This window comes from Chiloscyllium plagiosum, chromosome 6 (genome assembly GCF_004010195.1).
Source record: "Chiloscyllium plagiosum isolate BGI_BamShark_2017 chromosome 6, ASM401019v2, whole genome shotgun sequence".
NCBI lineage: Eukaryota > Metazoa > Chordata > Chondrichthyes > Orectolobiformes > Hemiscylliidae > Chiloscyllium > Chiloscyllium plagiosum.
This window is the reverse complement of record NC_057715.1, coordinates 811,094-824,639: the sequence shown is the minus strand read 5'-3', so window position 1 is coordinate 824,639 and position 13,546 is coordinate 811,094. Positions and strand designations below refer to the sequence as shown.

Sequence of the window (13,546 nt, the reverse complement as noted above, 5' to 3'; positions counted from 1 at the left end):
AACTCAATCCCTCTACCAATGAAACCTAACACACCGTATGCCTTCTTAACAGCACTATCCACCTGGGTGGCAACTTTCAGGGTTCTATGTACATGGACTCCAAGATCCCTCTGCACATCCACACTACCAAGAATCATTCCATTGACCAAGTACTCTGCTATCCTGTTATTCTTCCCAAAGTGCATCACCTCACATTTAGCTGCATTGAACTCCATTTGCCACCTCTCAGCCCAATTCTGTAGTTTATCCAAATCCCCCTGCAACCTGTAACATTCTTCCAAACTGTCCACTACTCCACTGACTTTCATGTCATCTGCAAACTTACTAATCCATCCACCTATGCCTGTGTCTAAGTCATTTATTAAAATGACAAACAGCAGTGGTCCCAAAACTGATCCTTGTGGCACACCACTAGTAACCGGACGCCAGGCTGAATATTTTCCATCAACCATCACTCGCTACCTTCTTTCAGAAAGCCACTTTCTAATCCAAACTGCTAAATCACCCTCAATTCCATGCCTCAGCATTTTCTCCATCAGCCTACCATGTGGAACCTTATCAAAGGCTTTACTGAAGTCCATGTACACCATGTCAACTCCCTATCCTCATCTACATGCTTGGTCACCTTCTCAAAAAACTCAATGAGGTTTGTGAGACATGACTAACCCTTGACGAAACCATGTTGACTGTCTGAAATCAAATTGTTGCTTACTAGATGATTATAAACCTTATCTCTCAAAATCCTTTCCAAAACCTTTCCTACAACAGAAGTAAGGCTCACTGGTCAATAATTACCTGGGTCATCTCTGCTGCCCTTCTTGAACAAGGGCAACATTTGCAATCCTCCAGTCCTCAGGTACTAAACCCGTAGACAAATATCAAAGCCAAAGGCTCTGCTATCTCCTCCCTAGCTTCCCAGAGAATCCTCGGATAAATCCCATCCGGCCCAGGGGACTTGTCTACTCTCACTCCTTCTAGAATTGATAACACCTGTGTGTAACTAACCTCGATCCTTTGTAGTCTAATATTTCGTACCTCATTCTTCTCCTCAACAATATTCTCCTTTTCCTGAGTAAACACTGATGAGAAATGTTCATTTAGCATCTCTCCGATCTCCACAGGATCTACACTCAACTTCCCACCTATTCCTACCCTAACCATCCTTTTATTCCTCACATACCTATAGAAAGCTTTAGGGTTCTCCTTTAATCTATTTGCTAAAGACTGCTCGTGTCCTCTCTTTACTGTTCTTAACTCTCTCTTTAAATCCTTCCTAGCTGATCTGTAACTCTCTATCACCTCATCTGTACCATCTTGCCTCATCAACACATAAGCCTCTTTCTTCACATCAATCAGCATTAACGTGGTCAAGGAAACATTGACTAGACTATTAGAAGACCCTAAGATACATGCATCAAACACCACAACTTCATCAGCAAGGACAATATCATCAAGCTAGTGGACCTATCCTTACCACCCACTTCACCTTCAACAACAAAACCTACAGACAAACCAACGGAACACCCTTGGAATCTCTGATATCAGAGTTCTTAGCAGAGGCAGTAATGCAGAGACTTGAACAAACAGCTCTGCCAACATCCAACCCAAACGTTGGATCTGCTACGTGGATGACACCTTTGTCATCACTAAACGAAACAAATTAGAGGAAGCCTTCAAGACCATCAATAATACCCTTACTGGCTTAAAATTCACTAAAAAGGAGGAAAACAACAACAAACTGCCATTCCTAGATGTCACAGTCGAGCGAATAGTCAATGAAGCTTCAAACCAGCGTCTACAGGAAAACAACACATACGGACCAAATACTGAACTCCAGAGGCAATCGTCCCAACATCCACAATCAAAACTGCATCAGAACATTATTCCAATGAGCCAATCCATGTTGCAGCACCGAGGAACTACGCAGAGCAGAGGAAAATCACCAATACGGTGTATTCAAAAAGAATGGCTACCCAATGAACACAGTCCGCCGATTTCTGAGCAACAAACCCAAACAAGCAGACAAAACACGTCCAGAAACCCTAGCCACTCGCCCCTACATCAAAGACATCTTGAAAATGATTGCCAGATTACTCAGACCTCTTGGCATCATGGTAGCCCACAAACTCACCAATACACTAAAATAGCAGCTCATGAACTTGAAAGATCCTATACAGACAACAAACAAAACTAATGTCATTTACAAAATACCTTGAAAGAATTGTAACAAACACTACATCGGACAAACAGGCAGAAAGCTAGCCACTAGGATGCATAAACATCAATTAGCCATAAACGACATGACCCACTCTCACTAGTATCTTTACATACAGATGAAGAAGGACACCACTTCGACTGGGACAACACATCCATCCTAGGATAACCCAAACAGAGACATGCACAAGAATTCCTAAAAGCATAGCATTTCAACTGGAACTCTATCAGAAAATACATTGACTTGGACTCAATCTACCATGCCCTGAGAAAAAGTACAGGAAATGACATCACAATAGGAAATGACATCTCCACAGGAAATTACATCACACATCCAAAGAAACCCAACCATATAAACAGAATACAGGAAACAATAGCAGTGCTTTGTCCAGAGGCTCACTGAAGATGTTACCTAGTGTGAAAATGAACCTTCCAGCTCAGCGAGCAAATCTACACCCAGAACCTCAACCTGGGCTACAAATCTTTTCAAAAGTTGCTAAGATTATTTGCTGCGTGAGTGGATTTGATTTGGGACTTTAAATGGTGACAAGTTGAATAGTGACACATTACAACCTCTCATGGAATTATGCATGAGCAATAATCCTTCTTTCTTAAAAGGTACACTAAGATTATATGAACTGCAGAGGGCATCCGGATTGTAAATCAGGAAACCTTTGATTTTTCAGATGGTCATATTTCACAGACCATGCCCGTAATGGTCAGATTCTGCATTAGAAATGCATATTCTATAGGGTGAAGGTTTGCTCGCTGAGCTGTAGGTTTGATATCCAGACGTTTCATTACCTGGCTAGGTAACATTATCAGAGGCGACCTCCAAGTGAAGCGAAGCTGTTGTCTCCTGCTTTCTATTTATATCTTTCTCCTGGATGGGGTTTCTGGGGTTTGTGATGATGTCATTTCCTGTTCGTTTTTCTGAGGGGTTGATAGATGGTATCTAGATCTGGTGTTGTGGTTGGAATGCCAGGCCTCTAGGAATTCTCTGGCATGTCTTTGCTTAGCCTGTCCCAGGATAGATGTGTTGCCCCAGTCGAAATGGTGTTTTTTTTACCTCCGTGTGTAGGGCCATGAGGGAGAGAGGGTTGTGTCTTTTTGTGGCTAGCTGGTGATCGTGTATCCTGGTGGCTGACTTTCTTCCTGTTGTCCTATGTAGTGTTTGTGGCAGTCCTTGCATGGAATTTTGTAGATGACATTGGTTTTGTCCTGGATTGTACTGGGTCTTTTAAGTTTGTTAGTTTTTGTTTGAGAGTGTTGGTGGGTTTGTGTGCTACTAGGATTCTGAGGGGTCTCAGTAGTCTGGCTGTCATTTCTGAAACTTCTTTGATATATGGTAAGGTGGTTAGGGTTTCTGGCTGTGTTTGGTCTGCTTTTCGCGGATTGTTCTTGAGGAATCTGCGCACTGTATTTTTTGCATACCTGTTCTTCTTGAATACGTTGAATAGGTGGTTCTCCTCTGTTTTCCGAAGTTCGTCTGTGCTGCAGTGTGTGGTGGCTCGTTGAAATAGCGTTCTGATACAGCTTTGTGTGTGTTGGGATGGTTGCTGGTGTAGTTAAGTATTTGGTCAGTGTTTGTCGGTTTTCTGTATACGCAGGTTTGTAGTTCTCCATTGTCCTTTCTTTCGACTGTAACGTCCAGGAATGCGAGTTTGTTGTCAGTTTCTTCCTCCTTGCTGAACTTTATGCCTGTGAGGGTGTTGTTGATGATGTTAAATGTCTCTTCTATCTTGTTTCGTTTTGTGATGACAAAGGTGTCATCTACGTAGCGGACCCAGATTTTTGGTTTGATGGTTGGTCGGGCTGTTTGTTCTAGTCTTTGCATTACCGCTTCTGCTATGAATCCTGATAGCGGAGATCCCATGGGTGTGTTGTTGGTTTGTCAAGAAAAAACTTGACAAACTCACAAACAAAGACAAAACCAATAACACAGGGACATGGATAAAGAACTTCTCAGACCGAACCCTATCAGACACAGAAAAAGCGGTACTAGTCAAAGGACTAAATTTCAATTACCGAGATGCTGACAAGAAAGATTTCCTAGCAGCATTTCGGAACAGACGAACTTCGGAAAATAGAGGAGAACCACCTATACAACGTATTCAAGAAGAACGGATACTCAAAAAGTACAGTCCGCAGATTCCTCAAGAGCAAGCAACGACAAGCAGAACAAACACAGCCAGAAACCCTAACCACCTTACCATATATCAAAGAAGTCTCAGAAATGACAGCCAGATTACTAAGACCCCTCAGAATCCTAGCAGTACACAAACCCACCAACACTCTCTAACAAAAACTAACAAACTTAAAAGACCCAGTACAACCCATGGGCAAAACCAATGTCATCTACAAAATTCCATGCAAGGACTGCCACAAACACTACATAGGACAAACAAGAAGAAAGTTAGCCACCAGGATACATGAACACCAGCTAGCCACAAAAAGACATGACCCTCTCTCCCTCGTAGCCCTACACACGGAGGAAAAAAACCCACCATTTCGACTGGGACAACACATCTATCCTGGGACAGGCTAAGCAAAGACATGCCGGAGAATTCCTAGAAGCCTGGCACTCCAACCACAACGCCATAAACAAACACATAGATCTAGATACCATCTATCAACCCCTCAGAAAACGAACAGGAAATGACATCACCACAAACCCCAGGAACCCCATCCAGGACAAACTTGGAGGTCACCACTGATGTTTGTCCTACGTAGCGTTTGTGGCAGTCCTTGCATGGAATTTTGTGATGACGTTGGTTTTGTCCATGGGTTGTACTGGGTCTTTTACCCTCTTCAGGCAGAATAACAAATAAAACCACACAGACAGATTTAATATCAAAGCACAGGCAGCTCTTGATTGTATTGCTGTTCAAGTCAAAGATCAAAGTGATGTCTGTTCTATTCGATTTATGTGAGGACTGATCTTTCCTGGACCAATCATTGATGAATGTTGACTGAGTACCAAGATGTCGCAAGACCCAAAAGTCAAAAGATTAATTTCTAACTTGAAGGAAGATTTCCAGTTGCAGTCCATGATCATTCTAGAAAATCTTCATACATTTGTCTATTTCTTAGAAACCTAGAATCAAATAAACTAACTTCTGCTAGACCCTATGCCTACGCCATTGCTACCTCAAGGCCTGCTCTGACAAACCAGTTTTTCAAATATGTGGCCGCCTGGATCACCAATCTCCAGCAGAACAACTGTCCCCACTCAAGAAAACAACATTCCACCACCTCAAGGCTGACAGGAAGGGACTCCACACAAAGACAAATCTGGAAGTAAAGGAGTACATGGTGAAAAGGGAAAAGCCATGGTATCCAATAATGTGTTGATCATCATATTGTGGCAGGAAATAGGAAGCTTAGGGTCAAATGATCTGGACTCTGTATCAGAAGTTTAGCATTTTGCAATTTACATTATTGTGTATTGATTGATTTGCGAGCTCAGCTGATTATAGATTAAAAGTGTTATTTGTTTATTTTCACTTTTCAGCTCAGTTTCTAGTTCATTTGAACTGGGTGAACTTTGAAACAGTAGAGATTTGTGACCTATAGGAACCATATTAGTGAAAAGCTGAAGTCTGAGGTATCATCGCTGTATAATTCTTAACTTATTTTAAAACCAATTTCAGTACCAACATGTTTGATTGACAAAAGAATTAAGATACCATGCAAATAAATAATGAATTTTTTTGATTAATAATGATATTTTACATAATGTTTTAATTTATTTAGGAATCAACTTGTTCATTGTTGCTGCCCATGAAATTGGACACTCTCTGGGGCTCAATCATTCTGAGGATAAAAATGCTTTGATGTATCACAAGTATAATTATGTGGACACAGGCGGGTATACGCTTCCAAGTGATGATGTGAAAAGAATCCAGTCATTATACGGTACAACAAGATTGACTTTATGTGATGTTTTTAATCTAATCAGAATCAGTATATTGCTGCTTAAGGGAGATGAGTTTGGGTGAAGTGATAAGTTATAATTCCAGTCCAACAAGAAACAGAGCTAAAAAGACAGAGCAGGTCTCAGATGAAATTCCAGAGCATAGAACCTTTACTGCAGAAGGCATTGGGAGCGAATTGTAGAGAGATTAAAATTAGGAATACTAAACAAGCAGAATTGTGGAAGTAGAGATGTCCCAGAAGAAATGTGAGAGATTGGAGATGGAAGGTCATCAAGAGATTTGAAAACAAACCTGAGAATTTAGAATCTAATGGATTGCTTAATTGGTCAGAGACTGCACCAAAAGCTATTGCACCTCCTGTCTGTTTATTCCCTCACTGAGTACAGAACCTTTTAATTCTGAATTTTATTGTCTAAAATATCTTAAGATTTTCTTTTCCATCCCTCTTTCAATTTTTAAAATCAGGTCAAAATCATTTTTAATTAATTCTTTCACATGACTCAGTATCAACTTACTTTCTGTTTTGCAAACTTGGAGGTAAAGGGGTTCCATTGATCTCTTATGCAGTGGAAACTATGGAGGAACAGCATAAATATTTTATGCTATAATTTTCCTGAGGTTTCAGCAATTATTTCTGCTAAATTAAACAGGGTGATATTGAGAAATCCTATGGAAATTCCATTTCAAAAGTTGTGGAACAGAAGTATAATTATAAGTTTGCATGTGACAAAATATTGTGCAACTCACCTACTCTCAGCATTTCCCAGAATTAATTATTGACTTACTTTCACAAAAATATGTTCTTAAAGTAATAATATAAAAATTCAGTTTTCCTTTCCCAACATCTCAACATTAATATAGCCTTGTGCCATCTTCAATTTTTGAAATGAATTTAAAATATTGGTCAGCCTTTCCTCCAGTACCAAATTGTTGGGTTTATATTGCAATAATATTGCCCTTTAATTCACATTATTTATAAGGCTGTTTTTGTGCCACTGGGAGATGGGGATGCACACTTGCACTTGCAAAGTCAGATTGTTGCACTAAAGTTGCATCACAGGTAAGTCTGTCAAATTGTCAGACTGGTGTGTACTGTATAAAATGATTAATATTTATAGATACTGGACTGTGGACAATTTGTCGAAATGAAGATGCAGTGTGATTGTTTTGGGACTGCATAGAAAATAGGAACAGGAGGAGGCCATTCAGCCCCTTTGTCCCAGCTTTACCATTCAATACGATCATGTCTGATCATCCAACTCTGTCCCCTGGTTTCACTTCCTCCCCACATTCTTTGATCCCTTTAGATCTAAGAGCTTTATCTAACTCCTTCTAGAAAATATTCAATGTTTTGGCCTCTCTGCTTTCTGTGACAGAGAATTCCACAGGATCCCAACTGGCTGGGTGAAGACATTTGTACTTGTCTCAGTTCTGTATGGCCTATCCTGTATTTAATTTTGCCTGGATTTATTACTGTCATGTGTACCACGGTACAGTGAAAAATATTATTTTGTGTGCTATCATGCCTTCCATAAGTGCATCAGGATAATAGAATAGAATGCAGAATATAGTGCTACAGCTACAGAGAAGGTGCAGAGAAAGGTCAGCTCTAACACAGATCTGTTCATAACTCTGATTACAGTGGGGAAGAATCTATTATTAAATCTGCTGGTGTCCTTTTCAGACATTTGTATCTTCTGCCTGATGGAGGAGAGTATAACCGGGAGGGTGGGGGAGTCTTTGATTATGTTGGCCGTTTTCCCGAGGCAAGGGAAAACTAGGCGGAGTCAATGGAAGGAGCGTCCTTCAACTGTGACCCCAGGGTCTGGCTGCCCAGTCATCATGAACGTTTATTCACCCTGTCTAGTCTTGTTAGAATTGCATAGATTTCTATGAAATAAATCCCCTTCAATCTTCTAAACTCCAGTGAATATAGTACTAACCAATCCCAGTCTCTCTTAATACATCAGTCCTGCTATCCTAGGAATCAGGTGGGTAAAACTTTGCTTCACTTCCTTAATAGTCAGCACGTCCTTCCTCAGATAAGGAACCAAAACTGCACACAATACTCCAAGTTTTTGTTTTATTCATTTATGGGACTTGGACGTCGCTAGCTGGACCATCCCTATTTGCCGTTGAGAAGGTGGGAGTGAGCTACCTTCTTGAATCGCTGCAATCTACCTGCTGTGGGTTGACCCACAATGCCCTTAGGGAGGGAATTCCAGGATTTTAACCCAATGACTGCAAAGGAACAGCAATTTATTTCCAAGCCAGGGGGTGAGTGGCTTGGAGGGAAACTAGCAGATTGTGGTGTTCCCAAGACTCATGTCCTTCTAGATGGAAGTAGTCATGGATTTGGAAGGTGCTGTCTAAGGATATTTGATGAATTTCTGCAGTGAATCTTGTAGATAGTACACACTTGTAGGTGTTCAAAGTTTGTGCAAAGATTTGTAGCTCAGGTGCTCATTGTTGTGGTTCTGTTCACTGAACTGGGAATTTGTGTTGCAGACGTTTCGTCCCCTGTCTAGGTGACATCCTCAGTGCTTGGGAGGCTCCTGTGAAGTGCTTCTGTGAGAAAATATCACCCAGAAAATGTCACTTAGACAGGGGACGAAACGTCTGCAACACAAATTCCCAGCTCGGCGAAAAGAACCACAACATAGTACACACTGCTGCGACTGAGCGCCAGTGGTGAAGGGATTGAATGTTTGTAGATGTGGTGCAAATCAAACGAGTTGCTTTCTCCTGGATGGTGTCGAGCTTCTTGAGTGTTGTTGGAGCTGCTCCCATCCAGGGCAAGTGGGGAATATTCTAACACACTGCTGACTTGTGCCTTGTAGAGGGTGGATAGAAAATGGAGTGTCAGGAGGTGAGTTACTCACCTCAGTATCCCTCTGACCTGCTCTTGTAGCTATTGTGTTTATGTGGTGAGCCCAGTTGTGTTTCTGATCATTGGTAACCCCAAGAATGTTGATAGTAGGGAATTCAGTGATGATAATGCCATTGAATGTCAATGAGCATCAACAATAAGAGACCCTCTAACCACCGCAGTTAGAGAGTCTCTTATTGGTGATGGTCATTGTCTGGCATTTGTGTGGTGTGAATGTTACTTGCCACTTGTCAGCCCAAATCTGGATGTTGTCCAGGTTTGTTGCATTTGAGCATGAACTGCTTCAGTTTCTGAGGAGTCACGAATGGTGTTGAACACTGTATAATCATCGGCGAACATCCTCACTTCTGGCCTTATCTCCAGAGGGGAGATCATTGAGGAAGCAGCTGAAGATTGTTGGGCCTAGGACACTACCCTGAGGGACTCCGGTAGAGATGTCCTGGAGCTGAGATGATTGACTCTACACAACCACAACCATCTTCCAGTGTGTCAGGCATGACTCTAACCAGGTGTGGTCTCACCAAGGCTCTGTAGAATTGCAGCAAGACACTCCTGTACTCTCACTATGAAGGCCAACATGCCATTTGCCTTCTTCACCACCTGCTGCATTTGTATGTTTACTCTCAAGGACACCAGGGTCTCACTGCATTTCCCTTTCCCTATCTCTCACCATTCAGAGAATGATCTGCCTTCTTGTTTTTGCTACCAAAGTGGTTAACTTCACATTTATCTAAATTATACTGCATCAGCCAATAACATAGAAGTGAATGATGACCCTAATCATAATATGAGCTGTAGGAAAACAAAGTTCTGACAACTGTTAAACTATTAACAAGATTCAGTTGATGTTATACAGATCATTTACAAATGCACATGAAATCTGTATATGCAAGTGCAGATGTGTATAGATAGCTTTAGAAGATTCTCTTGAGTTACAGACCACTTCACATTTAAAAGCATATATTTTTAAATTTAGGACCACCAGTTATGACCACACAAATGCTTGGCCAGATGCCAACTCAGAAACAAACACCAGGCCAGAGCCCAACTCAAATACCAGGCCAGACTTCAACAAAAGAAGCATTGATGAGTGACCCAGATGTGTTCATGGATGCTGCTGTTAAAATAAACAGAACTGTTTTATTCTTCAAGAATGGGTAAATATCATACTCGTGAATTTGTCGTCTCAGTTTAAAAATCAGCATTATTAGTTACAGTCTGCATGGCAACAGCTGTACCAATCAGATTCACCTCACGACCAATAAGCACTCTCCTCTCAAGAAATATGAATATTGGTTCTCTCTTTGAATTGGTATTCATGCAAAAAATCCTGATGATTGCAAAACAAAGATGTTTTGACAAAATATGTACTTTACAACAATATTCAAATTCTGTATTACCAAACAACTGCTTTCAGATTCCAACGGATCAATGATATTCCAACTATTTTGTTACTTTGCTCACATTACTAGTCATTTAATTTGTTTCTTTTCATGTATTCCTTCCCTGACCGAGTATTCTCAAAACAAAGTAATTAGCAATGAAATCAGATTATTTTATCTGAAACGGACTAATTAGTGGGGAAATAATTCTATGTGCAAGCATATAATGAAAGCTCCTGACTAAAGTAGCAAGCACAGCAATTCCTCCCCATAAAGATGAATGAAAGTATATTGAGATAGTTGCTTATTCGGTACAAATGACTGAGTGCTCTAGCTGTCGACAGAAAAGTAGAAAACCATCCCATCAATCACGTAAACCATCGATGTAACCTTGTTCATTGTTTTTCAGGTTCTACAAGACTGCAGGGTCTTCAAAGATAACCCCAGTGAACAACACTTGGCCAAGTATCACATCAAATATTGATGCTGCTGTTGAGTACAGCAGGAGTCCCCAAAGGAGAAACGATGTTGTTTTTTTCACAGGTTACACATTCTTACGTATTTTTACAATAAGTCTGTTATAGCACATATTTCCAGTGCACAGTGCTCAGACACCAAATATAGTTTGTGCAGAATTTGTTTTCAAATGAAGCAAAATGCATGGGTCAACCCCTTGCTACAGAATGTGCACAGCCTATTGGGCTTTACCTTCACTCTTCAACTTAGAATAATATGAATTGTAAATTGCTAGAAATGACAGCTCAGAAAGTGTGGCAAGAATTACAGGCCTTTGTGAGATTTACAGTTTTTAACATCATGAAGAAAATGTAAAACAGGCAGGAATTCAACAGAGCTTCAACAATTTAAATTGCCCCTCTCTGGACTGGACTGCATTGGCAATTATCATGTGTTAGAAAGGGACTTGTGCTGTTCATTATGAAAACAAATTTTCTGCTGTGGGTTTAATTGTCAATTAATACACAAATACTGCAAGTTTTTAAGAAGAATGGGGGCTGAGAGTGAGATAAATTTTATTGTATGTGAAGAAGCGAATGGCAAATGGTATGAATTATGCAGCAAATTGTGGAGATTCGGTCAGTGCCCTCTCTAAATCCCCTCAACAGCTAATAGATGTGTAATTTGCAGGCCTTTAACTCCTCTGATGACCTTGTCAAGATTTAACACTATTACTTTTTCACAAATGTTCTCCTGCAACACGTACTTCCACTAACTCTGTAACGACACAAGAAACTTTGAATTTCCTCATCTGAAAGGTAGATAATATCTTTTAAATGGAGAAACTGGCAAGGGCATTGCTGGTTATGGCACTGCCCCATGACGATAAACACATGATTGTCTCAGCAAGGGTAAGAGAGGACAGAACCTGGACCTATGGAGACCAAAATCATGCACCAAGCTCCCCGTCAAACCGATGGCAGCACACTGGCAGAAAGGCAGGTCTGCTCAGGTTACCGTGTAAGTATCAGGAAGTGTTCTCCAACTTTTTGCTGGCCAAATTGTGCAGATTCAGTCCCCTCTTTCTTCCCAGATATTTTACACTTACCACATGTCATGTCCCAAATTAATGTAGCCCAAGAATCAATTTTGACCATGCTGATTTATTTTGTAATTTATTTTGGAGTAGTTGTTGAGGAGAAGTTGTTTGAACCACTAGGAGAGGCAATAGTTTAGTGGAATTTTTGGTGGACTGTTAATCCCGATTGTGCTCTGGGGACCCAGGTTCAATTCCTACTCTGACAGATGGCAACATTTGAATTCAACAAAAATGTGGAATTAGGAGCCTAATGATGACCATGAAACTATTGTTAAGTGGAGAAAGTGAGGTCTGCAGATGCTGGAGATCAGAGCTGGAAATGTGTTGCTGGAAAAGCGCAGCAGGTCAGGCAGCATCCAGGGAACAGGAGAATCGACGTTTCGGGCATAAGCCCGATTCCTGAAGAAGGGCTTATGCCCAAAAAGTCGATTCTCCTGTTCCCTGGATGCTGCCTGACCTGCTGCGCTTTTCCAGCAACACATTTCCAACTATTGTTAAGTGTCAGAGAAAACCATAGCTGGTTCATTAATATCCTTTAGGACAGGAAACTACCATCCTTCCCTGGTCTGGTCTACATGTGACTCCAGACAAAGTACTGAAGGTCAGGCAGTATCCAAGGAACAAGAGGTCGATGTTTCAGGCAGGAGCCTTCTTCAGGACTGGGCCCAGTCTGATCTGCTGTGCTTTCTCCTACACCACACTTTACCGACTCCGACGCTCCAGCATCTGCAGTCCTTACTATATCTCCATGTGACTCCAGACCCAAAACAATGTGGTAGACTTGTAACTGCTCTCTGGGAAATTAGGAATGAGCAATAAATTCTGGCATAGCCAGAAGTGCCCTTATCCTGTGAATGAACAAATCCGATTGTGCCTATCCTCAGCATTCTCTCCTATAGTACCACTACATCTTTCTCTTTATCCTCTATTATATCTTAGAATCTCTCCTTTTTAGTTTTTCACCACATCCACAATATAAAGTGTCACTGTTGCATATTGTGGGTGTGTGGGTTCACCACACAGACAATGATATAGACAGTCACCTTGAATTAATTCTTGGGACCTTCCTAAATTGGAAGTAATTATCCTCAGCACCACCAGAACAAAATAAGAGCTGCTTTAGGGAACTGATAACCAACCAATTGATATGAAGCTGAGTATGGCATTAGATAGCATTTATATATTAACACACAGTCATATAAAATGCATCACAAGCTGAATACAGCAGCTTGTATCATACAATTGGTTTGATGCAAATGGTTATGACTAAGGTTGGAGGAGTCACTGGTTCCTTTCATAGTCTGCAACAAATTTTAAATGTTATAGTTTTGGTGAAATGACCAGTTATATAGATCTCAGACTGTGTTCAATATTAATAACAAGTCAGAGCTGAAAAATGTGACAGACATACACAAACAGACACACATACACATAGACACACACACAGACACACATACACACACACAGAGACACACATAGACACACACACACTGCCACACAGACACACACACAGACACGCACATAGACACACGCATACACACGCACATAGACACACACATAGACACTC

At 40.9% G+C, this 13,546-nt stretch overlaps 1 protein-coding gene across 2 annotated transcripts in view; it reads left to right on the top strand.

Annotated features, from left to right (window-relative positions):
- Nucleotides 1-13,546, top strand: part of LOC122551104 (stromelysin-1-like) — a 39,166-nt gene that overhangs the window by 16,991 nt on the left and 8,629 nt on the right. The window contains exons 5-7 of one of the 2 annotated variants that reach the window (XM_043692749.1): nucleotides 5,971-6,132; nucleotides 10,019-10,199; nucleotides 10,834-10,967. In XM_043692749.1, the coding sequence (XP_043548684.1) occupies nucleotides 5,971-6,132; nucleotides 10,019-10,199; nucleotides 10,834-10,967 (477 nt within the window). The remainder of the gene's footprint in view (nucleotides 1-5,970; nucleotides 6,133-10,018; nucleotides 10,200-10,833; nucleotides 10,968-13,546) is intronic. The other variant, XM_043692750.1, reaches the window with a different exon arrangement.